Source organism: Phoxinus phoxinus, assembly GCF_949152265.1.
Source record: "Phoxinus phoxinus genome assembly, chromosome: 15".
NCBI classification, from domain to species: domain Eukaryota; kingdom Metazoa; phylum Chordata; class Actinopteri; order Cypriniformes; family Leuciscidae; genus Phoxinus; species Phoxinus phoxinus.
The window spans coordinates 30356522-30381357 of record NC_136890.1 but is presented as its reverse complement, the minus strand read 5'-3'; the positions used below and the strand labels follow the sequence as shown (position 1 = coordinate 30381357).

Below are 24836 nucleotides of genomic sequence, written 5' to 3'. Positions count from 1 at the left end.
GTACAAATTAACACTTAGCTGTACTATAATGAATTATAGTATTTTTTCATTATAGTATTTTTAATGAACAATAGTATTTTTTTAATATGGTAGTATATTTATTATGGTAGCATTCAAAAGTTTAGAGTTGTTAAGATTTTTTTATGTTTTTGAAAAAAAGTGTCTTATGCTCATCAAGGCAAGACAGTAAAATGGTATAAAATATGACAAATGGTAAAATATTATTACACTTTAACATTTTCTATTTGAATATATTTTAAAATGTAATTTAATCCTGTCCAAGAAAGTTCAAAAGAACAGCATTTTTGAAAGATTAAAATCTTTTTTTTTTTTAAACAACCCAAACAAACAAAATGTAACGACCCCAAACTGTTGAACAGTAGTGTATATATTTGAAATATGTCCTTTTCTTAGATGTTTATCATTGATTTTGTCGCCTCTTCTTTCTTCTTCCCCATAGGTCGATGGAGCTTTCGTTGTACCAAGACACCGTTTCATCGAAAATGCAGGAGATGACACTTAAAGAGACCAGTAATGACAGACCCACGCCAGGCACGCTGGTCTGACACGCAAACAAACAGTCTCACCCACACACACTCATGCAAACACAAAGAGACTACAGCAAACACCAGCTTACCTGTGTATGGCATGGCAGACTGAGAGAATGCCATAGTGGACTTTTAAAGAGACTTTTTGCTTCCTTTCAGCGGTTAGAATTAAATAATTCTGACAGAAATCAGCCTATCATCCTTGTAATACTAATATATGCTAAGCTACCACTGACAGGGGACAAACACTTGTACTAAAGACCGTTTTCAGCATGAGATCAAGCTGTTCTTCTAGTTTCACATCACTTCTGGGTTCCTGTAGACTTAAGTAGTTTAGTAAATTTCCATTTTTAATCAGCAAACGGTTAGTCAGAGAAAAAAGACCAAATGTCATCATATTTCTATTAGTCGACAACAATGCGAGTTAATTCTATCACACTATTTCCAGCCTTGGTTTGGATTTGTCCCTATAAAGCAAGTTTTTGTTGTTCATGAGAATCCAGTATTGGTCGCTGGTGAGACCTTCCAAAAGTAGTACTGGACATTTGAAGCCCTTTGAAAAAAAAATCAGGATCTTAATGTTTTTATGAAAATATTTCTATGCAAATTACAATCAAGAAGACTGTGTTTAGACTAAATTAATACCTTTTTTTGTCATTTTGAGTAGCAATTTTAAAATGTGCAGGAGAAAAAACAAACCAAATCTTAAACTTTGATGGACTGTTAAAGAGTCAGTGACTCTGTATTTCATGAAATTTATAATTCTGTTAGTATCTTTATTACTAATGTAAAAGGTATACATGTTGTGCTCATTCAGGATGACATTTAATGGGATAGTTCACCCAAAAATTGTAACTTACTCTCCCTCAAGTTGTTCCAAACCTGTATGAGTTTATTTGTTCTGATGAACACAAAAGAAGAATGTTGGTAACCGAACAATTGCCAGTTCCCATTGACTTCCATAGTATGAAAAAAAATACCATGGAAGTCAATAAGGACCAGAAACTGTTTGGTTACCAACATTCTTCCAAATATCTTCATACATACATACTTCATACATACTCAAACAGGTTTAGAACAGCTTGAGTGTGAGTAAATGTTCATTTTTGGGTGAAATATGCCTTTAAGAATGGCACAAAGGTCGCTGTGCGGCTCAAACAACATCTTTATCTGTATAACATGTATTTATGATGGTTTATATTTCCTCAGGCTGTAATTACCAGTATTACTATATACAATCACATCAAATTTGCAGGAAGTATCAAGTCAAATTAACATTTGATGTATTAAAAAAAATGCATTTCTTCAGAAATGAAGCAAGAATGAAAGAGTGAATCTCATGAAACCTCTCAAGAACACATTTCACTCCAAAATCAAAAGAAAAATTATTTTAGGCGCATTAAGATTAGCATTATGACATTCTTTTCTTTGACAATAAAGCACAAAGCCAATTCTCATTACTGTAATAGAAGAAAATAATCATGGATTTAAGGATCATCATAGTATTTTATTGCGCTGGATTTATGCTGATTTAAAAAAGGATCCTTTCTGGACAGGATGAATTTTAATTACAGTAATGAACCTTTAATGGGAGTGATCATTGAGAATAATGAGAAACATAAAAGCGCTCAAAAGCGAAACATCCGGATGCATTAGTAATGAAAATGTGGGAGGGAAATGTGCTTAATGTTCATGGAAATATCACTCACAAAAAACACGGGTCTTAAAAATAGAGTTCCTTTGCTTTAGAGAAAATATTATTTTGAAAAATATATTGATATTGGGGTGAAATATGACTGTTTCCATGAGACTCTCCCTAATACTATCAGGTTTTTTATAACAATGACCACTAGGAGGAGCCCCATGATCTGTTTTCAGGGGTTCTGGATCCATTCAAATCACCAGCAGCACCCTCTGCAGAAGCATGCGAAGCGTCCTCCAGGTGCAGTGCTCAAGAATCACCGGCTTCTTGTGTACAGCGCCTTAATTGCAATTGTCCATTGTTTTTCCTATCGGATTGACTGCAGATGTCAACATTTACTGTATCTCTCAGTAATTAGATTGCACGAAATGAAAAGGATTAATTAACCAAATCGGGACTCCGTATTTGAGCCAAGAAATTGGCAAGAATTTTCCAGCACCCTCCTTTAGAATTTATTTGATGAATTGTGATACTCAGAATGTGGCATTGCCTACTAATGCCAGGATGCCAACCTTGGACCATTGTGCCTAGCAAATGCGGCGGAGAAGACTTTACTAAGCTCCATGTAACAAATGTGTATTTCTCATAGCCAGCTTCAATAAAGAATTCGGCTCCTACCACCAGATTTTACTCTCTCTTTAGGAATGAAAACTAAAACGGGCATTTGGATTGCTGGCTAATCCATTCAAATCGATGTAGTCTGCTGTGTTCCTAGTGTTAGTGCTTCCCTTCTGGAAAACAAAAAACCTTGATGTACCAATGCATGCGGGTATCCGTTCTTCTTTATTCCCTCTTAAGAATCGTCTATTGTTCCCTGATATTTTTTCGGTTCATTGTATTATCATTGACAGCATCATAAAGGCAAATTGATGCCTTCACCTGAATATTTCTGTTGAATATAAAGCTGAGAGTTGAAGCAATGACACTCTTGACACCAAATGCTGCCTCAGGACTACACTGAAAGCTGCTGTGAATGTGGTCTGTCCATTTCAAATCAACACCACTGATGCATGGAACGTGTCACTAATAGAAACTTATCTTTTCTTTAAAAAAAAATGTTTTTCACTAAAAGCAGACTTTAACACAAGTGACCAGTGAGAAGATTGACGAATGTTTATGATGCTTGTAAAACCTTGCTGAGGACATTTAAGGTCATCTATGTCAAATGTTTTTATCGTTTTGAAATAAATATGATTATTTCTGTTGATAACATAGAACCTATAAGATAATGATCTAAAGGATGAAGGATAACAGCTGTAAGAAATTATAGTCTGCCCCGATCCAACTTCCACTCCAATATATACATTTATATCAAAATGTTCCTTCACTTAAAAGAGCTTAATTATTATATAGAGACAACTACATTCAATCTCAGTAATATGTAAATATCACAGAGGGCAACCAACCACCATTTTGATTACAGGGACTTCAAATAGCTTCTTGACACCTTAAACATTTGACCGTTCTGTTTCAACACAAGATCAAAGATGTGATCACTTCAGATGGATTGTATCATCTAAACCTTTTGCTGTTCTGATTTCATTTACATTAAGAGTTGACCATTTGGGTTGATCAAATCCTGAACAAATGGTAATCAATTGTAGAATGAGAATGGGTGTGGGACACAGAGAATCTTCTCAGACAAGGGGGTGTCTCAACTTCATTAACATACAGACCACAGCTGTCACAATAAGAGCAACTTAATTAACATTAAGAGTTGTAAACTGTATTAGGATAAAAGGTTTGAGATTTGGATGTTCTGGGTTCATTCTGACGCCGGTGAACCCAAAGTGCTGTCTGTACTTTGTTACTACTTTGCTGTAATAAACTTCATTTTTTGAGATCTTCGACGTCCACATAACTTTTTCTTACACAGCCTTTTATTTTTGATTAAAGACTTGATAAACTGATAACACTGAAGGCAAATATAAACATAAATATAAAAGTTTATGATATCTGTTTTGCTTCATCATGGTACCAAATGCTAACACTTTATAAAGATGTTCCCTCCATGTTTTGGATACTATTGGAGATTGTATTTTCCCTGCTCCAATTTTAAAAATCCTTATCGAAATCCTCTTTAATCGCTATTTTCCTGATCACATGTTATATCACTTTTGGAAGAAACTTCTCCAGACTGTATATAATTTACTGTTTTCCCCTTGGTTTTCAACATTTTCTATCTCTGAAAAAAAAACATTGAATTAAAAAACCAAGAATGAACAAAGTTTGTTTTTAATAAAGTGTTTTTTGGTCAGATGCAGTAATCTGTGTTTTTTAAACATCCTACATGTTTCGCTGCCTAACTAATGAAAGAAATTAAGTTTTAATTCTTATCAACAACTAAACCACATATAGGCCTAGTATTACCATATTATATAGCATAATATTAATTAATGAAGATAGATATAGATAGATGGATGGATGGACAGACAGACAGACAGACAGACAGAGAGATGGATAGATAGATAGATAGATAGATAGATAGATAGATAGATAGATAGATAGATAGATAGATAGATAGATAGATAGATAGATAGATAGATAGATAGATAGATAGATAGATAGATAGATAGATAGATAGATAGATAGATAGATAGATAGATAGATACTACAAAAACAATATACTTTATCTTGGAGCAGTAAAACTAACAGCGCAATAATCGGGAAGGACGCCAGTGATTATGAAATCAACAGTCGTGTACTCCACCTATCGGCGCACTTCACTGAGATTCTACTGACCCTGAGTCCCGGTGAGGTTGATGGATTTACGCCTGCCCTCAAACACACACCGGTGTCTTTTATTCTGCACTCGGACCGTTGGATGAGTTATATGACAGGGACCGCATGTGCTCACCACGATCATGGCCTGTCGTATTTCAGATCTGCAGTGAAAATGACCTTTACGTGGATGATCAAAACAGACGGAAAGTTGGACGGAGGAAGTTGAAGTAAAGTGAATATTAGCCAGCAGCGCTAGTAGCGCAACTTATACGACACTTATTTGACATTTACATGCTGTTTGATTCAGTATAGCGGATATGTAAACGTGTAAATAGTATTTTTAGTCAACTTACTGTGTTGTGTTTTTGTGTCGCACCGCTGTTGCTTTTAGTACACTGAGTTTATTAGCTTGTCTTGCTAGCTGTCATTTGAACTACCTCTGAAGTCAGGACATGTTGTTTGCCAGATAATTTACCACTTTTAAGTATATTCCCATTCTTACTCGCAAAATATTTACATTTAACTTTATTTTATTTTATCCTGTAAACAACATTTCCCAAATAAGTTCCTCAGTGGAGATGTCAGTCATGAGTCTTGACATTAAGTAACTTTAGCCTAACGTTATGTTTCTTCTAAAAACTCCTTAGCTTAAACAAATATAGATTCAAATGAGACAATTATTGACATACAGTAAGAGTAGTCTATAGAGTTTATTGACATTCATGTGTATGGCATAACTCAGGTCGTTTGTTAGAATGAGAAATATTTGAGTTTATCTTCTCACTCAAATAGGAGTAAGATTGCAGGGTCTTAAGAACATAATTATGCTTTATGTTGTATGATAATCTATCAAAATTGTCAATAAAAAAGAAAGAGAGAAGAATAGAATTACGCACAAGTTTCCACTTTTCTCCATTTAATTTCATTTCTGTCTCCGAAACTATTGATATTTCCAATAGAACTTTAGTTTGACATGCTGTCAATTTGCTGAAATCACATTTATATTAGTTTACATGAATAGTTATCCATATAGCTGTGTGCGTTAGCAACCCGCCTTTCAATAACCTTCATTTTTAATGATCTCAGTATTGATAAGCTACAAGCAAAATGTCTGTGTACTCAAAGCTTCCCTCCCAGCTGAAAAACCCCCTTGTGAAAAAGACCATTCTCCTTCTTGTTGCGCTGTATGGGGCGAAGAAACTTTCCCCTTACGTGTATGGCAGGCTGAAAGGAAGAACTAGTAAACAGGTTAAGGGTACTGACCTGGTTACCTCCAATGGAGAACCTCAAGAAGTAGAAGCCTCAAGGAAAAAGAAAAGCTCCCCGGCTGTGAACCGTGAATTCTTCGAGAGGTTGATTCGTCTCTTGAAAATCCTCTTTCCTCGGCTTTTCTGCAAAGAACTTGGACTGCTCGGTTTCCACTCTCTGGCCCTCATTTCACGCACCTTTCTCTCCATCTATGTAGCCAGTTTGGATGGGCATATAGTGAAAACCATTGTGAAGAAAGACCCCAGGGCGTTTGTGGTGGAGTTAACCAAATGGCTGCTCATCGCCATTCCGGCCACGTTTGTGAACAGTGCCATCCGTTACCTGGAGGGTCAGCTCACCCTCGCCTTCCGCACCCGGCTGGTCACCCATGCCTACATGCTGTATTTCAACGATCAGACATACTACCGTGTCAGCAACATGGACGGCAGGTTGGCAAACCCCGATCAGTCCTTGACTGAAGATGTGGTGATGTTTGCTGCCTCTGTGGCTCATCTGTACTCTAACCTGACCAAGCCAATCCTCGACGTGGTGATGACCTGTTACACGCTCATTAAAATAGGTGAGTCGAAAGGTGCCAACACCACTTGGCCCTCCGTCATAGCTGGCATCGTGGTGGCACTTACCGCCAAGGTTCTGCGAATGTTCTCCCCACGCTTTGGTAAACTTGTGGCCGAGGAAGCCAGGAGGAAAGGCGACCTTAGATACATGCATTCTCGCATCATCGCCAACTCAGAGGAGATTGCCTTCTATGGAGGACATAAGGTAAGAAAATATTCTCTTTTCTGTCATCATTTGCTCACCCTCATGTGTTTCCAAACTGTATGACTTTCTTTCTTCCTGGGGAATGTAAATGGAGATGTATAATGAATGGAGCATGTTCACACTGTTCTTTTTATAGCATGAACACAGACACTGACCAGCAGAAATCAAGCTCCAGAAAGAACCAAAAAGTGAAGTTGTTCAGTGAATAACTTTCAATCTGCTTCTCACACAAAGCGATTTCGTAATAAGATTTGAAATATTGCACATAAAACATATGGACTGTTTTTGTTTTGTTTTTTATTTTAAAACTGGGGGCCACAATTTAAAAAAAAATTTATTTAAAAAAAAAAAAAAAAATTTTTTTGTGGCTCTGTCAATGTTAATTGCCTTAATATAATATTTAATGATATATAATATTTTTATAATAATATAATTGGCTTGCACACCAGGGTTTTCATACAGCACTTTTTCTTTTATAGAACAACATTGTAAAAAGCGGCATTACAATTTTAATCACTTCTTTTGACTTTTGTACTTTCTTTTGATATTGTACATTGACAATATAAAAGCTAATTATTCATTTGTAAATACATACACTACTGTTCAAAAGTTTAGGGTTTTGTTTTTTTAAGAAATTAATACTTTTATTCAGCAAGGATGCTTAAATTGATCAAAAGTGACTGAAAAGACATTTATAATGTTGCAAATAATAATAAATCAAAAAGTATCACGGTTTCCACAAAAATATTAAGCTGCACAACTGTTTTCAACATTGATAATAATGACAAATGTTCCTTGAGCAGCAAATCAGCATATTAAGAATGATTCCTGAAGGATCACGTGACACTGAAGACTGGAGTAATGATGCTGAAAATTAAGCTTTACCATTACAGGAATAAATTACATTTTAAAATAGAAAATTATAAATTTAAATTATAATAATGTTTCCAATTTATTTATTTATTTTAAACTGTATAATACTGTAATAGACTTTTTTTTAAGACATTAAAAAATCGTACTGACCCCAAACGTTGGTGTCTTTATGTTTTATGTAATATGTTTTATGTAATCTTACCTTTAGGAAAGGTAAGATTCTTAACTTCAAATTTCATTAATTTTTTTGTTCTATGGAAGAAAAAGTCTTTCAGGTTTGAGATGTAATGAGGGTGAGTATTAAATGATGACAGCACTTTCATTTATGGGTGACCTATCCCTTTAAGACTGCAAAACGAGTATTTGAGGTCATTTTGTGCCTGTGTCTCAATGACAAAGCAAATGTCCCAGCTAAACAAACAGTGCCCCATGCTTGCATTTGGAAATGTTCCTGAACTTCACAGTCATATGGCCAGAGAAAGTGTTCATAGAGAGAGGTCATGTGGCCTGAATACAAAGAAGGCCCTGGAATTAGGGCAAAAGTCTGTATGCCCCACTTTGACCCCAGACTCTCACTCACACACACTCCACTTAACCTTCATGATGGTTTTAATGTGCTCTGATTTTACGCTTAAAAATACAAGTTTCTTATTTGTACTAACAGTAACAAATTATGAAATGACATTATCATGAATCGGAAAGCCTGATTGGACACGTTATAATCGGAAACCAGCTTAATGTTATCTTGTTGCCTGTGTTTGTGCGTGTATGCATGTCTGCGTGTGTGTGTGCGTGCCTGCGTGTCTGCCCTGCGCAGATCGAGATGTTTCAGCTGCAGCGGAGCTACACGGCGCTGTCCGAGCAGATTAACCTGATCCTGTTCAAGAGGCTGTGGTATGTCATGCTGGAACAGTTCCTGATGAAATATCTCTGGAGCGCATCAGGCCTGGTCATGGTCGCCGTGCCCATCATCACTGCCACCGGATACTCTAAATATGGTATGGATTCAATTATGATGATCATCTGTAGTCCCTGTTCTTCCTCTCCGTGTCTGTGGCTCCAGACTTTTTGGCTCTGTGATTGTTTCAATCCAAAACTTCCTTGAACATCATTGAGCATGTGTTGATATGGGGACACTTTAGTACCATTTTTGTGTGTGTGTGTGTGTGTGTGTGTGTGTGTGGTTTGGTAAAGTTAGTTTCTGAATGTTTTTGAAAGAAGTCTTTTATGCTCACCAAGGTTGCATTTATTTGATCCGAAATACAGTAAAAACAGTAATATTGCAAAATATTATTTCAATTTTAAACAATAGATTTGTATTTTAAGCGATTTTTCAAAATGTAATTTATTCCTGTAATGCCAAGCTGAATTTTCAGCATCATAACTCCAGTCTTCAGTGTCACATGATCCTTCAGAAATCATTCTAACGTTCTGATTTGCTGCTCAAGAAATATTTCTGATTATTATGAATGTTGAAAACAGTTGTGCTGCTGAATATTTTTGTAGAAACCATGATCCATCTTTTTTTAAGGATTCTTTGATAAATAGACATTCAAAAGAACAACAATTTGAAATAGAAAACTTTTGTAACATTATAAACATCTTTACTGTCACTTTGGGCAATTTAATGTGCCTAAGTATTAATTTCTTTCAAAGTTTTTTACTGATCCCAAACTGCTGTGTGTTAAGACTTATATATGTTAATGTGCTCTCCACAGAATCTCAAAACAAGGTCTCTAAAATGTGATAGACATGTTTGCTCCTCTTTCACCCCTATTGTGTTTGATATTTTTCTCATGCTCGTGTTCTTGTGACGTCCGTTCAGATTCAGAGGATGTGAAACAGGCAGCCCTGGTGATGAAGGAGGAGGACTTGGTGAGTGACCGCACACAGGCTTTCACAACGGCCCGGAACCTTCTGAACGCTGCAGCTGACGCTGTGGAGAGGATCATGGTCTCCTACAAAGAGGTGAGAAGCATTTCACATACCAACCTTCCAGTGGGCACTTTTACATCAAGAAAACATTTTTGTTTTTGCAAAAGAACAAGCTAAGCATAAACTATAAATATGCACTTCGATATGAACAAAAACTAAACAGATTTACAAAAAAATTATTGATCAGGGTGACCCTAAAGTGCCGCTTTAAAGTGGATTCAAATTATGCAAATCCTATTTTTTTACTGTTTCGATTTTGTTTTGGAGGTCTGCTGCAATCCACGGTCAAAAACACTTTTTTCCCTCATAATATACCACAGCATCACTTCTTTTCTCACAGTGTCTGAAATGGTTCGCTCAAGTATTTGCTCTCTCTAAACCCCTCCTTTCTGAGAGCCTACTCTGCTCTGATTGGTCAGGTGGCCCATTCTGTGGCTTACAGTGTGTCAGAAACCAAACAGCCATTACCATTTCTTAATTTCATCTTTGGAGGCTTCCTCAGCACTTGATGCACTGTGATATGAACAGTAATGATGGTGTCGGTTTTACCCGAGTCCTCATCGTTTGGAAGTGCATGCAAAGTGGATTTGCTTCCGCAGCCCAGAAAACAGCATCTTCTTGAAAATCTGTAAATCTGAAATCTACAATATAAAACCAGCGTGCATTAATTGATCTTCTATCATATTTCGTCATGTGAATGTAGCAAACTTAAACATTGTGCATCCAGCTCCAAATAAATAATTCTCTGCCATTTTCAGACGCCTAAATAGGGTTTCATGTGTGAAAGTTGCTAAAAAATGTTCCATCATCCCATCACAGGTCACAGAACTGGCTGGATATACCGCTCGTGTGTATGAGATGTTCGAGGTGTTTGAGGAAGTGCGTGTCGGGGTGTACCGCCGTTCGGCCGCGGAGGTGAAGCCAGAAGAGACGGGAGCCGCTCAGAAGGTGACCCATGGCGTGAGAGTGGAGGGACCGCTGCAGATAAGAGGTTTGAGCAACTTTAGTCGCATCTCTTTAAGTTGTGTATTATGTGACATTATTAACTGAGATATTAACTGTTACTTGTTAATAATGCAAACTGCACTTTACTTTCATATAGTTTATTTACCTAGTACGTTCTTAAGCATTGATTCCTAGGAATTGTCTAGTTATTGTATTTTGATTTATTGTTGTATGATGTGCTTCAACTGAACACCTGTTTGTAACCTGTACTACATTGTCTTGTCTTTTATGTGTAACTTATTGTTGTCTGCACTATGACGCTTTATCTTGGCCAGGTCGCCGTTTTTAATGAGAATGAGTCCTCTATGTGCCTACCTGGTTAAATAAAGGTTAAATAAAAATAAATAAAAACATTATAGCCATTTTCGGAATAGCATACCATCTAAAAAGTATGTATAATTTGCACATTAATTTCCTATATGCATGGAATTTGCAGATGATCTTACTACAAAATGTATCTTATGTGCTCGACTTGACCCCATTTATGGCCACGACTTGACCCCAAAATGTGTCTTATGTGCTCGACTTGACCCCATTTATGGTTTGGTAAATGAACTGGAAGCAACGTAAACCATGATTTTGATTTGATCTCTTGTTAATTTTTTGATTGGGTTTTCAAAAGTGAACAAATTTTCACTGAAAATTGTAGGGCTGTTAAACGATTAATCGCGATTAATCGCATCCAAAATAAAGGTTTGTGTTTACATAATAAATGTCTGTGTACTGTGTATAATTATTTATATATATAAATACACACACATGCTTGTATATATTTAAGAAATATTTGCATGTATATACTGTATATAGATTTATATATAATTTATATTATATATAAATTATAAATATTTTATATATAAATAACAATTTTTTCATATTTATGCATGAACGTGTGTGTATTTATATATACAAAATAATTATACACAGTACACACACATTTATTATGTAAACACAAACTTTTATTTTGGATGCGATTAATCGCGATTAATCGTTTAACAGCCCTAGAAATTTGGATTCAAATGCACAAAATAACCCTTTTTATTTTCAATGGAAAAACTGCTGAATTAAATGAGGTCATGTCACAACTAGAATACTACGGTTTATACTGTTGCATCCTTTATTATTGTACACTACCATTGAAAAGTTTGGGACCAGTAGGATTTTGTTTAAAATATATAACTGTTTTTACTGTATTTTTAATCAAATAAATGCAGTCTTGGTGAGCATAAGAGACTTTTTTTTAAAAAAACGTTTGAAAAATATTACCGACCCCAAACGTTTCAACGGTAGTCTATATTAAGTATGTACTGAGCAGTACGTTGTTATTGGTGCGTTTATATTCCATAGTCGTTTACATTACGTCTTGTTTGTTTAGGTCAGGTGATTGATGTGGAACAGGGTATCAAATGTGAAAACCTGCCAATAATAACTCCTACAGGGGATGTGGTGGTTTCCAGCCTGAACATCCAGGTAAATCCCAATCTTATAACCTCCTTTAGTCATTTTAATACATAATCAAATTTTACCAGTGCAAAATTAGCATGCAGATGTAGTAGGGATTGCATACTTGTTACAACCAACTAAAACCGTTCTCCATTTTCCAGCTAAGGAGACTGTATATTGAATTATTTCTTACTCTATGCTGCAATATCTTGTGCTCATGCAGAGTAAATGAGTCCATGGTCTGATGCAACATGCATGTGAAGTGTGAATATGTCAGAGGCTGTTATCTGTTCTTATTTCTCTGAGTACTTCACTGATAATACAGCATTGCTAATCAGTGTCTGACCTTTGACAGTTTAAAGTGGGTTTAGCTGGAGATTATTATGAGACCCCCATGGAGAATTTGTATGTATGTTGGTCATTCACTCTTTCTGTCAGTTTTGCTTGCATTAGCTTATCTTTATGGAATATATGAATTAGTTTTCTCCGCCTGTGCTCTGGTGACAGATATAGTCAGTTATTCTGTACAACTCAAAACATATTGACAGGACTTAAAGCCATGAACTTTAAAGCTAGAAAGATAAGTTCAGCAAAATATGTCCCAGTCTTGCAGATTTTCATTTGATATGTTCTCAGCACCGCTGTTTATTATGCACATGTTTTAGATAACACCTGCAGAGCTGATATGTCGATAGTTGTCTGACAACATGGACGCGTGTGGGTGTTTTTTGAAGATCAAGCTTTTTGGTTAATATTTAAGGGAAATGTATACAAGGTGCTTTAACTGGTCACATTTTCGTACCATTTTTAAAGCACGTTTTTTTTGCAGTTTTGTAGACCTCTGGATTAAAAAAATGTAAATATTCCATGCTCCATTAATATGAAGAAATATGTATAAAATCCTTGTATGATAATTATACAAGAATAATTAAAGTAATTTTAGATGCATTGCATGGCAGTTCAGCAACACAAATACAAAACAACGTCTTTTAGTATATCAAAAGACTTTATATTTATATTATTTTTGCAAATATTATTGATAAATTTGGTCTGATTCTTTTTATGTGTAAAATATATGTACCGTTATATAACACACACACACACACACACACACACACACACACACACACACACACACACACACACACACACACACACACACACACATATTTTTACACTATTATGCAAATTTTTATTAGAATTCTTGTTTTATTAGAATTATATAGAATTTCTATAGAATTTCTGGATTCATCAATATTAGTGATATAGCAACATCAATTTCATAATGAATAATTAAATGAGTCTTAGATGCACTCGTTATGAATGCAGTTCATGCTTTATGCACCAGAAATCTTTCAAACCTATTTTCTGACTATAGATTGAGTATCTGCTCCCTTATGATTAATTCATGTTTCCTAGCAAATTCTAAAAAATGGGTCATGGGTACCACAGTGTGACCCCCCTCTGGTCCGCCCCGGACAATGTGCTGATTATATTCCGGTCGCGCGTTGGTGTGCTCTTAGGGTTTCCACGACAGCGCCTCGATTTGCAGGGGCGGCATGGCGCTAATACCCTCTCATGGCCATGATGTCGCAGTCATGCGGTGCGCTCATGACACAATTCACGTTACCCACAATGCTTTCTCAGCCAAAAGCAGACCGCCTACTGCAAGCCAAGAGGAAGAAACACAGTAGACAATGATGTGATAGATGAAACCTGTCACGGAGGCCAGATATAATGTGACGTTGCTTTAAGGTTGTTACATTTTTGGATGAACTCAACTGTTCCTTTAAGATTAAATCCGGTTAAATCTGCTCTTCACTGCCAGACACAGCCGTCAAGTCACTCGAACAGCTCGTCTCTATACTTAGAACTATCATTAACACCGCTTCCAGATGTTTTGAACCCAGATGATTCACATTGGTTTGGTGTTGTGTTGAAGGTCTTTTAATAGTAATTGACGCTCTAGCTGGATGCCGCGCTGGTATATTTATGTGTGTCTGGTGAATGGAGGGCTTTAACATAATGACAGGGTGCAGAGAGGGAGCGATCTGTTTTTCTCGGTATGTTGTGTTGTAGAGAGAGCCTTTGAAAACCATCAAGCGTTTCCCATCACAGTTGCTCCTTTTAACCCTGTGGCTTTGCTGAATTTGTAAACACATTTAGATGTTTCCCGTGGTTTGTCCCTCTGTGTATCTCTCTCTCCCTCTCTCTCTCTGTGGGGGTGTTCTGGGATCTGCTGCATGTACTGTATGTTTGCGTGTCTTTTTTAACATGTTGGGGGATGTTGTGTCTTTCTCTCCAGGTTGAAGAAGGCATGCATCTGCTGATCACGGGCCCCAACGGTTGTGGAAAAAGCTCTCTGTTCAGAATCCTGAGCGGCCTCTGGCCCGTCTACAGTGGAGTGCTCTACAAGCCTTCGCCCGAGCACATGTTTTACATACCTCAAAGGTACTACAGCTACACACAGACTACCTAAAAAGTGTGCATTAAAATATGTACTTCACTCGTGATGGGAAGTTACAGCATATGCTTTGACTGTGTAGTAGGTAGGACTAGGGTTTTTCATATAAGGGTGTGTTCACACTTGGCATGTTTGCTTCGATTAAAACAAACCCTTGTGCGATTGCTCTGTTAGTGCGGTTTATTTAAATAAGTGTGAACACTACCATCCAAACCCTGGTGTGCACCAAACAAGCGGGCCGTGAACGCTGAAAAGATGAGTCTCGGTCCGCTTCCAAATTAACTATGGTGCAGTTCGAATTAAATATGAACGAAACATGGACCAAAGACATGTAAATGAACAAAAAATGGGACATGATGTAACAAGATGCAACCCTAAAAAGGACAGAATGCTCAAGCATACCTGTTTTTTTTCTCGTCATAGTCGCGACGTTGCTCATCACAGTTCAGTACAGGCATCAGAACGGCATCTCCTCGCAGCAGATCTGTGTATGTGTGTGTGACGGAGGGATTTCTGCTGCTGTTTTATCTCCTTTACACATTTGATAAGCTCTTCATGCGTTCTCAGCTGGTCAAAATACCATCATATGTAGGCTATTCACATACAACGAGCGCATTAAGTCAGGGACTACAGTCAGGGACTACAGGTGAAAATTAGCACAAGTGCTACAACCTGGTATAATGCATCTCTCCTTTTTAAGGTTAATGTATATTTTACATTGTCCCTGTTTAAAAAAAAAAAAAAAATGAAGCCCAGCACACAGCATTGTTTTGGATGTTCGGTAGGTTCTGTCTCGAAATAACGTAATAAAAGCCAACCAATTAGTTTGTGAACGTATCCCTATGCCTTTAGGTGCGGTGTTGTGAATGCCAATGTGAACGCTAAACTTTTTTTTTTTTTTGGTCCAGACCAAGCGAACCGAACTACAACTGTGAACACACCCTTAAATGATATGTAAATTGAAGCAACGTTTGATGATTTTAATGCTTTTTTCAAGTAGCCATTCATTTGAGCAATCCATCCTTCTCTCTTGCCCGATGACTATTTAGTTAGTTTTACTATTATGCTTTAATTTAACCTTAATTAGCACAGTTTCAGTGAATCAATTCAAAACTCTGATTCAATGATTAATTTGCGTAATTGCACTCAGTGTAGACAATATAATACATAATTTCATTATAAAAGCCTATATCAATGTTAAGTTTTTTTAATGTGTATTATATTATATATTTATATACAGTATATTATAATATATATGCATAAAATGAATACCGGTATTTATTTTTCTTGTGTTCACTTGGTGGGAAAAAAATGTAAAAATGTTCCTTCATTATTTTTTTATTACTATTTTCATTGTTGTTCCTCAAAGATGTAACCAAAATAATAATTCTATAATAATCAAATGTCCAATAATTTAATAATTATAAAAATTTGAATTAGGGGGATGAAATTTAAAAATGTAATAATAGTTTGACAACTGGCTATTTTGGAGTAAATTGGTAAATATAGCGAGATATGTTGCATATCATCAACAGGCAGAAAAAGTTAGATGTTTTTCATAGTTGTTTCACTTAGCTGTAGGCTTTAGTTACAAAAGATATGTCAGTATTGGGAGACACTACAAATCTTGAAAATTGCGTGCCGATACCACAGATCTCTTTGTTATGTGAGAGTTAACATCTGGCTAAATTCAGTACCTTTTAAATGAATTACTCCACTTTTGGGTTCACACATACAGGCAATGTAGCAGCTTCAGCCTTGGATTTATTTTTAGATAAAACATTTGTAAAATTTGCCAAAAAGCATGACTATACACAGTTTAAAACCAAAATGCCATCCAAACACCTTTAAAATTCTTTTTGTTTTTGTACTCTGATTTGAGACTAAATCTAATCTAGCATACAGAGAATATTATGTAAATGCCAGTAGTGTAGAAATTGGCATGTGATTGTAGAAGGCTGATGATTCCTCTTTGTGCAGGTTCAGGGCCCAGTACTGAGACTCAGTCTGCTGGATTTTTGTTTAAGAATTAAGATCAATTAGAAGGCAGAGACGTGGGTGTGCGTGCATGTGTTTATTTCCATTTCCCACGCCGTGCCAGGTTAATTAGTGCTGATGAGCGTGCTGATTAGAACGAGGAGCACAATCCTAAAGCAGTCAGCACATATGGTGCTCCTGTGACTGCGTTACACGTCGGCTTCATTACAAACCCAACAGGAACACAGCGTCGCGTCGCGTTCATGATCACACGACGGGACGTGTCCGACATCATTTAAAACCTGCAGCTGTTTGTCATTTGGCCCGCTTGCAGTTCACTGAACATCTATATTAGAACTGTTAATGAGAAAAAAGATTTAATAAGACTTTGTTCTCCTTTTTATAGGATGTGCCTAATGCTCAATTGATTTTTGAGTAGGCTACATTTTGAAACACTTCACCCATTTTGCCTTCGTTTAATGGAAAATTATTAATGCAGGATGTGAAACAGAGAATAGATGGATGGATAGATCAAACAAGACACACTGTGAAAAATCATTACACACAGTGAGAAATATAAATGTTATTCAGAAGTAATACCTTTTCATCAAATTAATCCGGCTATTTTATCCACTAAAAACAGACTCGGACTCAAGTTTCATTACATCTCATCCATAACAAAAAGAAATAAATGATTAAATGCCAGGATTTATTCTTTTTATTTTATTTTTTTCAGGCCTTATATGTCGGTGGGAACGCTGAGAGATCAGGTCATCTATCCTCACTCTGTTCAGGAGATGCAGGAGAAGAGCGTTTCTGACCTGCAGCTGGAGGAAATCCTCAAAACTGTGAACCTCTGCTACATCCTGGAGAGAGAGGGAGGTGAGAGAATTTTAGAGGCCAAAAGTGATTTTGGGATTAGGAAAATTGACATCTTCACCCTTTATTCAAATATTATTATAAGCATATTGCAATTCTTGTGCTTGGAGTCAATTGTTTTATTTGTGATAACGCAATGAAACATGCCAAATTGTGCAGATAGGATGTAATACAAAGAAATTATGAATACGTGCAAAAACAAGAGAGAACCACCGAAATATTAATAGGTGATTATGTTGTAGTCAATGTATGCTTTTTCCTGTGAGCTTTTTGTTTTTTCTGTGCATTTTATTTTTGCATAGTAAAATAACCTGTAGCTGTAGTTTGTCTTTTTTGCCAAAATAATGTCAGATAAATACGTTAACCAAGTTTAGTGTTTTGTTCTTCCTTAATATTTCAAATATTGTTTCAAAAATAATAATATTTTGATGGTTTAATCAAACTTATAGGGCCATTAAAAACATAGATCCCCTCCGGACATCACTTTTGGCCACTACTATATTTGTTACAAAATATTTCTATTTCAAATAAACGCTGTTCTTTTGAATCAGATAAATTTAATTTTAATTTTAAAGATAAATTTCTTGAGCACCAAATCAGCATATTTGAATGATTTCTGAAGGGTCATGTGACACTGAAGACTGGTGTACTGATGCTGAAAACTCAGCTTTGAATTGCAGAAATAAAATACATTTGAAAATATATTCAAATAGAAAACAGTTATTTTAAAATGTAATAATATTTCATAATATTTTGGTTCTTACTATATTTTTAATCAAATAAATGCAAGTCTTGGTGAGCATAAGAGATTTATTTCAAAAACATAAAAAAAATATGATTCACCCCAAACTTTTGAATGGTGGTTTTGAATGTTTATTTTCATCAGTGTTGCCAGATAAAAGCAAGCACATTTACTGTACAGGATGTAAACTGTCGATCTAACATATGTTTTTAGATGAAATATTAATAAATATAATTAATAATGCATGTGTAAAGGATTCAGTAATGCTGAAGAAGCAAAACTGTATTGGTTGTAAACATATTATTATTAGTAGTATTTAAACATGATTAAATGTTGTCAGGTTGGGACGCACTGAGCGACTGGAAGGATGTGTTGTCTGGAGGAGAGAAGCAGCGGATGGGCATGGCCAGGATGTTTTACCATAAGTACGTCACTCAAATATTTACATCCAGATTCAATAATATAGAGACTGATCCTTTCTATACATCTTTGCATAAAATGTAGTTTGACGGACTTGTGAAATGTAGTTGGTAAACATTTTATCAAAGATAACACACATTTATGTTCATTTTCAAATTATTTGAGGCAGACACTTATCTATTTAAAATCTATTTAAATCCAAGTTAAGAATCAGTAATGATCAGTAATGATCTTTCAGTTGCTTGAGATAATTGTTAGAATGACTTGCTCTTTCTGAAAGAAAAGAAATAACACTTTGAAGATCCTAAATTGTGGGACAGTACATTTAGGAAAGCTGCTCATGTTTTCATTTATGCCACTGAATTGATAAATATTTAATTTCTGAATGTTATTATTGGTTAACTGGAATCTATACAGCTCACTTTGCATTTGAAGCAAGCAGCTGCTTTAGGGGAGATTATTGTTGAACCACTCAGATATTTATTACTGGGAAAGAAAGAAAAAACCCAAGTCAGAATATAAAACATTAAACAATTCAACTGCCAACTAGTGCTTTTAAGTCTGTTTAAAAAGTCTCCAACAACTTGTGTGTTTAAAGCTGATAAATCTCTGGTTTATCTCTAACAGGCCTCAATATGCCCTCCTAGACGAGTGTACGAGTGCTGTGAGTATTGATGTGGAGGGCAAAATCTTTGAAGCTGCAAAGGATGCTGGGATCGCGCTTCTCTCTATTACACACCGTCCTTCTCTCTGGTGGGTTCTCAATCGTAGGAAAAAGAAGAGCAGTTCTTTTATTGCTTGTGGGAAAAAAAAGTATATTTATGTTAATTCAGGAACGAAGCATTGAATCATAAACACATAAGATTAAAGTGGTCATGTGATGGAAAACAGGATTTTTCTTGCTCTTTTGAAGTACTGCCTGTGTAGACATACTCTATATTCACAACACAAAACTCCCTCCCCAGACTATCCAACAAAGCTGCAATAACGGGTTGTTAAAGGTGCTGAACGCCCAGCATAACATCGGAAATGGGTGTCCTGAGAGAAAACACCTGTCTCTGTGATTACACTAGGAGAAAACTATTTCAGGGAAGCGGCCCACACTCTTTTAGTCAATCAGAAAACTAGCCACCTAATAATGCTCTCGGCATATGAATCGTGTCTTATTTTAGGTTTTGGAGAAAGGGTGTGTGGAAGTTAGCAAAATGATAGAAGTGAATCTTTTAAGGGATTATCACATCCATGAACACATCAATATAAAGAAAATAATACTTTTAATTAGTAAGGATGCATTCAATTGATTAAAAGTGGCAGTAAAGACACTTATAATGTAACAAAAGATTTCTATATCAAATGTTCTTTTGAACTTTCTGTTCACCAAAGAATCCTGACAAAAATGTATCATGGTTTCCACAAAACATATGAAGCTGCACAACTGTTTTCATCACTGATAATAATCAGAAATGTTTCTTGAGCAGCAGATCAGCATATTGGAATATTTCTGTTGGATCATGTGACACTGAAGAGAAGACTGGAGTAATAATGTTGAAAATTCAGCTTTGATCACATTAATAAATATTGAGCATGTTCATCCTGCGAATTAGTCCAGTACCCAGATATTAGCTAATCATAACAATAGATGTAATTTGCATATATACTTCTTAAAAGTATGATAGTATAAAGAGAATAAAGAGAATGGGTGAAAATGGTCATCAAAAATGTAATTACGCCTTAAGAGGATTTTATAGAAAATAAATAATAACTATACTTTAGAAGTGAGGACACTGCACAGCTTCATCCAGAGGTTTCTCTACCAGCATCTTTGCATTACTTTAAATCCAAATTACACGCGCTGACCTGAACTTCCTCTGCTTACAGGAAGTACCACTCCCACCTGCTGCAGTTTGACGGCGAGGGCGGCTGGCGCTTTGAGAAGTTGGACGCCTCCACGCGCATTTCCCTGCAGGACGAGAAGATCCGACTCGAGACCCAGCTCTCGGGAATTCCCAAGATGCAGCTGCGGCTGGTAGAGCTGTGCCGCATTCTGGGGGAGGACAGCAGCCTGCCGAACCCAGGGGAAGTGGAGGAGGAGGAGGAGGAGGAGGACAGAGATGTAGGAGCAGGTGGAAAAGGAAAAGACCTTATGGAGTGATTTGAAGATAGAAGACGGATGTATTCGAGGCCAGGTGTGAGCGTGTGTGTTTGTGTGTGTTTTGTGTGCATATATCTACCCATACATACTTTAGACGCATGCATTGAGTTAACAGTGTGTGTCTAATAGGGTTGGGAATAAAGAACTTAATCAGAACCACTTCATTTTTTTAAAAGAAATAACACAACAGGAAACATTTTAAAGTTAGGCTGTGAATCTTTGGGTAGACAGCGAATCAGTTTGATTCACGATTCATAGGTTTTCGATTTGATTCAAGAATTTTTGCAAATTCAGAACAATTCGATTCGAGAAGATTCACATTCAAATTCGATGCGATTCGATTAATTAAAAAAAAAATTTTGATTAATAAAAGCCACTCATGCTTAAATGATTAAAGTCAATAATTGTATCCGTTAAAATTCATCTTTGATAATCAAAATTACATATTTAAACTTTTTTTCCTGTGAAAATAATTTCATCATGCCTTAAAATAGCTTGTGTAACTCTATACCTTTGCTTAATTTAGTATATTTAGAATAATGAATATGCAAATTAGCCCCGCCTCCACTCAATCACAAGAGCTCAGACTTCCTGATCCACTCGGTCGACTGTAGTAAACGCTTCACGATGGCAAGTGGAAATACTGGTTTAATTCAGCCGTGTATGTTTGAACCAGAAACTGATTGAGAAGAAGGAGAGAAAGAGAATTATACAGGGTCGTACACAAGTCGATGTTTTTTATGTAGAAAACGCCTTAGAAACGCTTTAAACATCATGGGAAGTCAGTGGAGAAAAGCCCTGCCCCGCATGCCGACTGGTTTGGTTACATGTTCCTGATGGTAGGAAACAGGCGGTTTCAAACCGTCTTTGGTGCACTGCATTTTTAAGGAGAAAATACTCAGCAATAGTGTTGACTGATAAATTTGCACATGCAATACAATTTTTTTTACAATCATTATCCATTCTTTCTTACTCAAAGAATCATTTAGGAATCAGAATCGGCACCAGATTCCCATCTCTAGTATGCAGACAGAAAAAGCACAGTGAACACTTTTGTTAGCTGTACAAAGACAGTGTGGTTAGAGTGTGTGTGTTTGTTTATGCATGTGTGTGTGTGTGAAGGTAGCACTCGAGTCTGGGTGTGTTTTGGGGGTGGGAGACAGCTGCCAACTCCACCAGGTGCGGTCGATGATGAAAGCACCTATGAAAGCTGTTCCTCATGCTCGTTATCGCTGTTCTCTGAAGAATTCTCTGGAAATCTGCGGGACCCAGGCGGCGTGTGTGTCTTTAGGGAAAGGGTGACTGTCGAGTTTGGGCTCTGCTGTTTTGTATCAGTTCAGCGGTGGTATTGTCAAACTTCTAAGGAGTCGCCATGAATGCTGTAGCTCAAATCCGTGCCATGTTATAATGCACAATCAAAAAGGGCGAATTTGTCCTCAGTATAGATGGGAAACGTCTTTGCTCTCATCCAATTCTAATTCATATTTAGAAAGTGACCACAGTCTACATGCATATCAATATCAGGATTGATTATTATGTACAGTATGCGTCATGTAACCTTGCAAACCTGTTTGCAGTAACTTAGGGTGTATTCACACATCTTGTTTGGTTTGATTGAATCGAACTCAAGTTTGTTCCCCCTTGGTGCGGATCTTTTGGGCAGGTGTGAATACAGCAATCGCACTCGGGTGCGGACCAAACAAACCAACTCTGGTACGGTTCGTATTTCTGTCCAGTGAATGAATGACCTTAGCACACGTGTGGTTTTGTTTACAGATTTTGGTTCACTTGCAAAAAGGGCAGTGTGAAAACAAACCACACCAAACTAAAAGAATCAACGTTGTATTTGGTCCGGACCAAAGCAAGCGAACTAGCGGACTTTTCCTGGTGTGAATACACTCTTAAGCTGCGTACATGTACAGAAGTGGCCAAAAGTGACATCCGGCCTAGGAACATGGATATCTTCACCCTTTATTTAAACATTATTAAAAGATTGTTTTGCAAGCATATGGGTCAGTTGTGCTTGAAGTCATTTTTTTATATGATAACGCAATGAAACATCCCAAATTGTCCAGACATATATTTTTTATTTTTTTTGGCCAGGCTGTCATACAAAGAAAACATGAAAAAACAAGAGAGAACCAACGAAATATTATTAACTGATTATAGTCAATGTATGCTCTTTTTTTTTTGCCTGTGCACTTTTTGTTTTCCTAGGAATTTTGTCGTTGCTTTTTTGCTGAATACTTTTGTTAGACAATACTCGAACTTGTACGGTCATAAAAAATAAATATCCCCTCCGTACATCACTTTTGGCCACTTCTGTGTATGGGAATATCCAAATAGCAAGTAAACATCTTTTCTGTGATAATGTGCATGTAAATGTGGTCAATGAGAAATTTCTCATTTTAAAATGTAGCTTTTTTTATTCTTTTTCTTTAAACAATCAGAAGAAGCACCTTACAAGGACATTTTTTCCATTCTAATTAAATGTCTGTTATCTTCATAAGACAGACATCAGTTTAACCTCGATCTCTAATTATGTCAATTGGAGGAGATCATGTTTTTCGAATAATTCAACTGTTATGCTCTAATTGTGTACAAAAAGCCAGAGGGAATCTCTGATACGACTTTTGCTAAATGAAAACCAAGGGCTTGATTGTGTCGGTCTGAGCGCAGGGCCTGAAGGAGCGCCCATGGACACGTGAGGATTAAATCAACTCTGCCGTCTGTGTGTTGAAGGGCAATGACCGCTAGTTATTAATCTGAACATTAACCAGACCTCTTCCAGCTGAGACATTTCTTTAAAGTGTCCTTAGAATTTCAATCCTTCATGTAATATTTCAAAGTGCTTTTGTCTCTTCAGAAGCTCAGTCACTTTGAAGACACTTGCAATGTTTAATTACTGCTTTAAAAGAAATGTACATTCAAAAGAAAAATCTGTCCACAATATTTGTATGACATTGAATTTCATAATGTCTGTATTTCTTCCTAAAATATTTTCTAATGTGAGATTTTTGCACGTAATGCACAGATGATTTTGTATCTTGAACCACGATTTGATTATCTTTTCATTGCAATGATAATTTGTAGGACATTTCAAGCTAACATCTTACCTTTTCTAACGCAAACTATTTTGTATCGTGTTTTCTTTAGGTAGGATTATGATACAAGCCATTGCAATGTATTTGATTCAATTTGGACCCTTTGCACATTTGCCTAAATTAAAAAATGTATCTCTGCAATCTAATAAACACTTCCTATTGAAAACCGCTCCGTTCATGTGCCGTCTTTTATAGCAAATGCATTCAGAAAGGAATTGGAAAGTTGGTTCAGTGCAAGATAGCTTTTGTGCTTTCTCGGAGCGTAAATTGACTATTGCATTCGTTTGCCTAATACATTTTAGAGTGAACCTCGAATCCTCATTGCATAAGTTATATTTGGGCTTATGGAGCATCTTTTTCTATTATAATGACGGATAGATAGACTGACAGAAATCAGACAGACAAGCAGATTAATAGTGGGACAGATCAGTGACCAATTTGTTTTTCTATTGATGAACAGACATGTGCAGTAAAGGTTGGATGGACAGAACAAGAGAGAGAGAGAGAGAGAGAGAGAGATTGCAGTAATTAGATAGAGGATGGATGGATGGATTTAAAAAAAACGTTAAATATGTTAACACTGTGCCACAATGTGCATGTTTCTATGCTACTAGTTAGTAAATAACTGCACCAAGGAGAAGGACGTAGTTTAGTTTCACTAATAATTTGATTATTTGGCACAAGGCAATAAATTGTTTAAATTCTTTTGGTGTTATTGGAATACATAACACTTCAAAATCAAAAATATTCACACTTAACTGAAAAAGGCCACTCCGTCTCCTTCCTTTTTTTGTATCCTTTCTTTTTATGGCATTGTGCAGCCAAGCAACAGAATACTGA

General features: G+C 36.3%; 2 protein-coding genes across 4 annotated transcripts in view; both read left to right on the top strand.

The window, feature by feature from the left end:
* The window catches only part of ccdc120a (coiled-coil domain containing 120a), a 32368-nt gene extending 27862 nt beyond the window's left edge, over nt 1–4506 (top strand). For 2 of the 3 annotated variants that reach the window (XM_079638808.1, XM_079638809.1), the window contains exon 11: nt 461–4506. In XM_079638808.1, the coding sequence (XP_079494934.1) occupies nt 461–566 (106 nt within the window). In that variant the 3' untranslated portion in view covers nt 567–4506. The remainder of the gene's footprint in view (nt 1–460) is intronic. The other variant, XR_013800598.1, reaches the window with a different exon arrangement.
* Nucleotides 4507–4978: 472 nt separating this feature from the next.
* On the top strand, nt 4979–24158 carry abcd1 (ATP-binding cassette, sub-family D (ALD), member 1). The gene is made up of 10 exons (XM_079636990.1): nt 4979–7005; nt 8696–8876; nt 9704–9846; nt 10633–10804; nt 12191–12285; nt 14564–14709; nt 17436–17581; nt 18661–18745; nt 19368–19493; nt 20619–24158. Exons 1-10 carry the CDS (start codon nt 6082–6084, stop codon nt 20890–20892), a joined length of 2292 nt encoding a protein of 763 aa, XP_079493116.1. The 5' UTR covers nt 4979–6081; the 3' UTR covers nt 20893–24158.
* The last annotated feature ends 678 nt before the right edge of the window (nt 24159–24836 follow it).

Coding starts and splice junctions, on each gene's coding strand:
- abcd1 (XM_079636990.1), top strand. CDS start 6,082: ATGTCTGTGTACTCAAAGCTTCCCTCCCAGCTGAAAAACCCCCTTGTG. Junction 10,805..12,190: donor GGGACCGCTGCAGATAAGAG/GTTTGAGCAACT, acceptor TTGTTTGTTTAG/GTCAGGTGATTGATGTGGAA. Junction 14,710..17,435: donor ATGTTTTACATACCTCAAAG/GTACTACAGCTA, acceptor TATTTTTTTCAG/GCCTTATATGTCGGTGGGAA.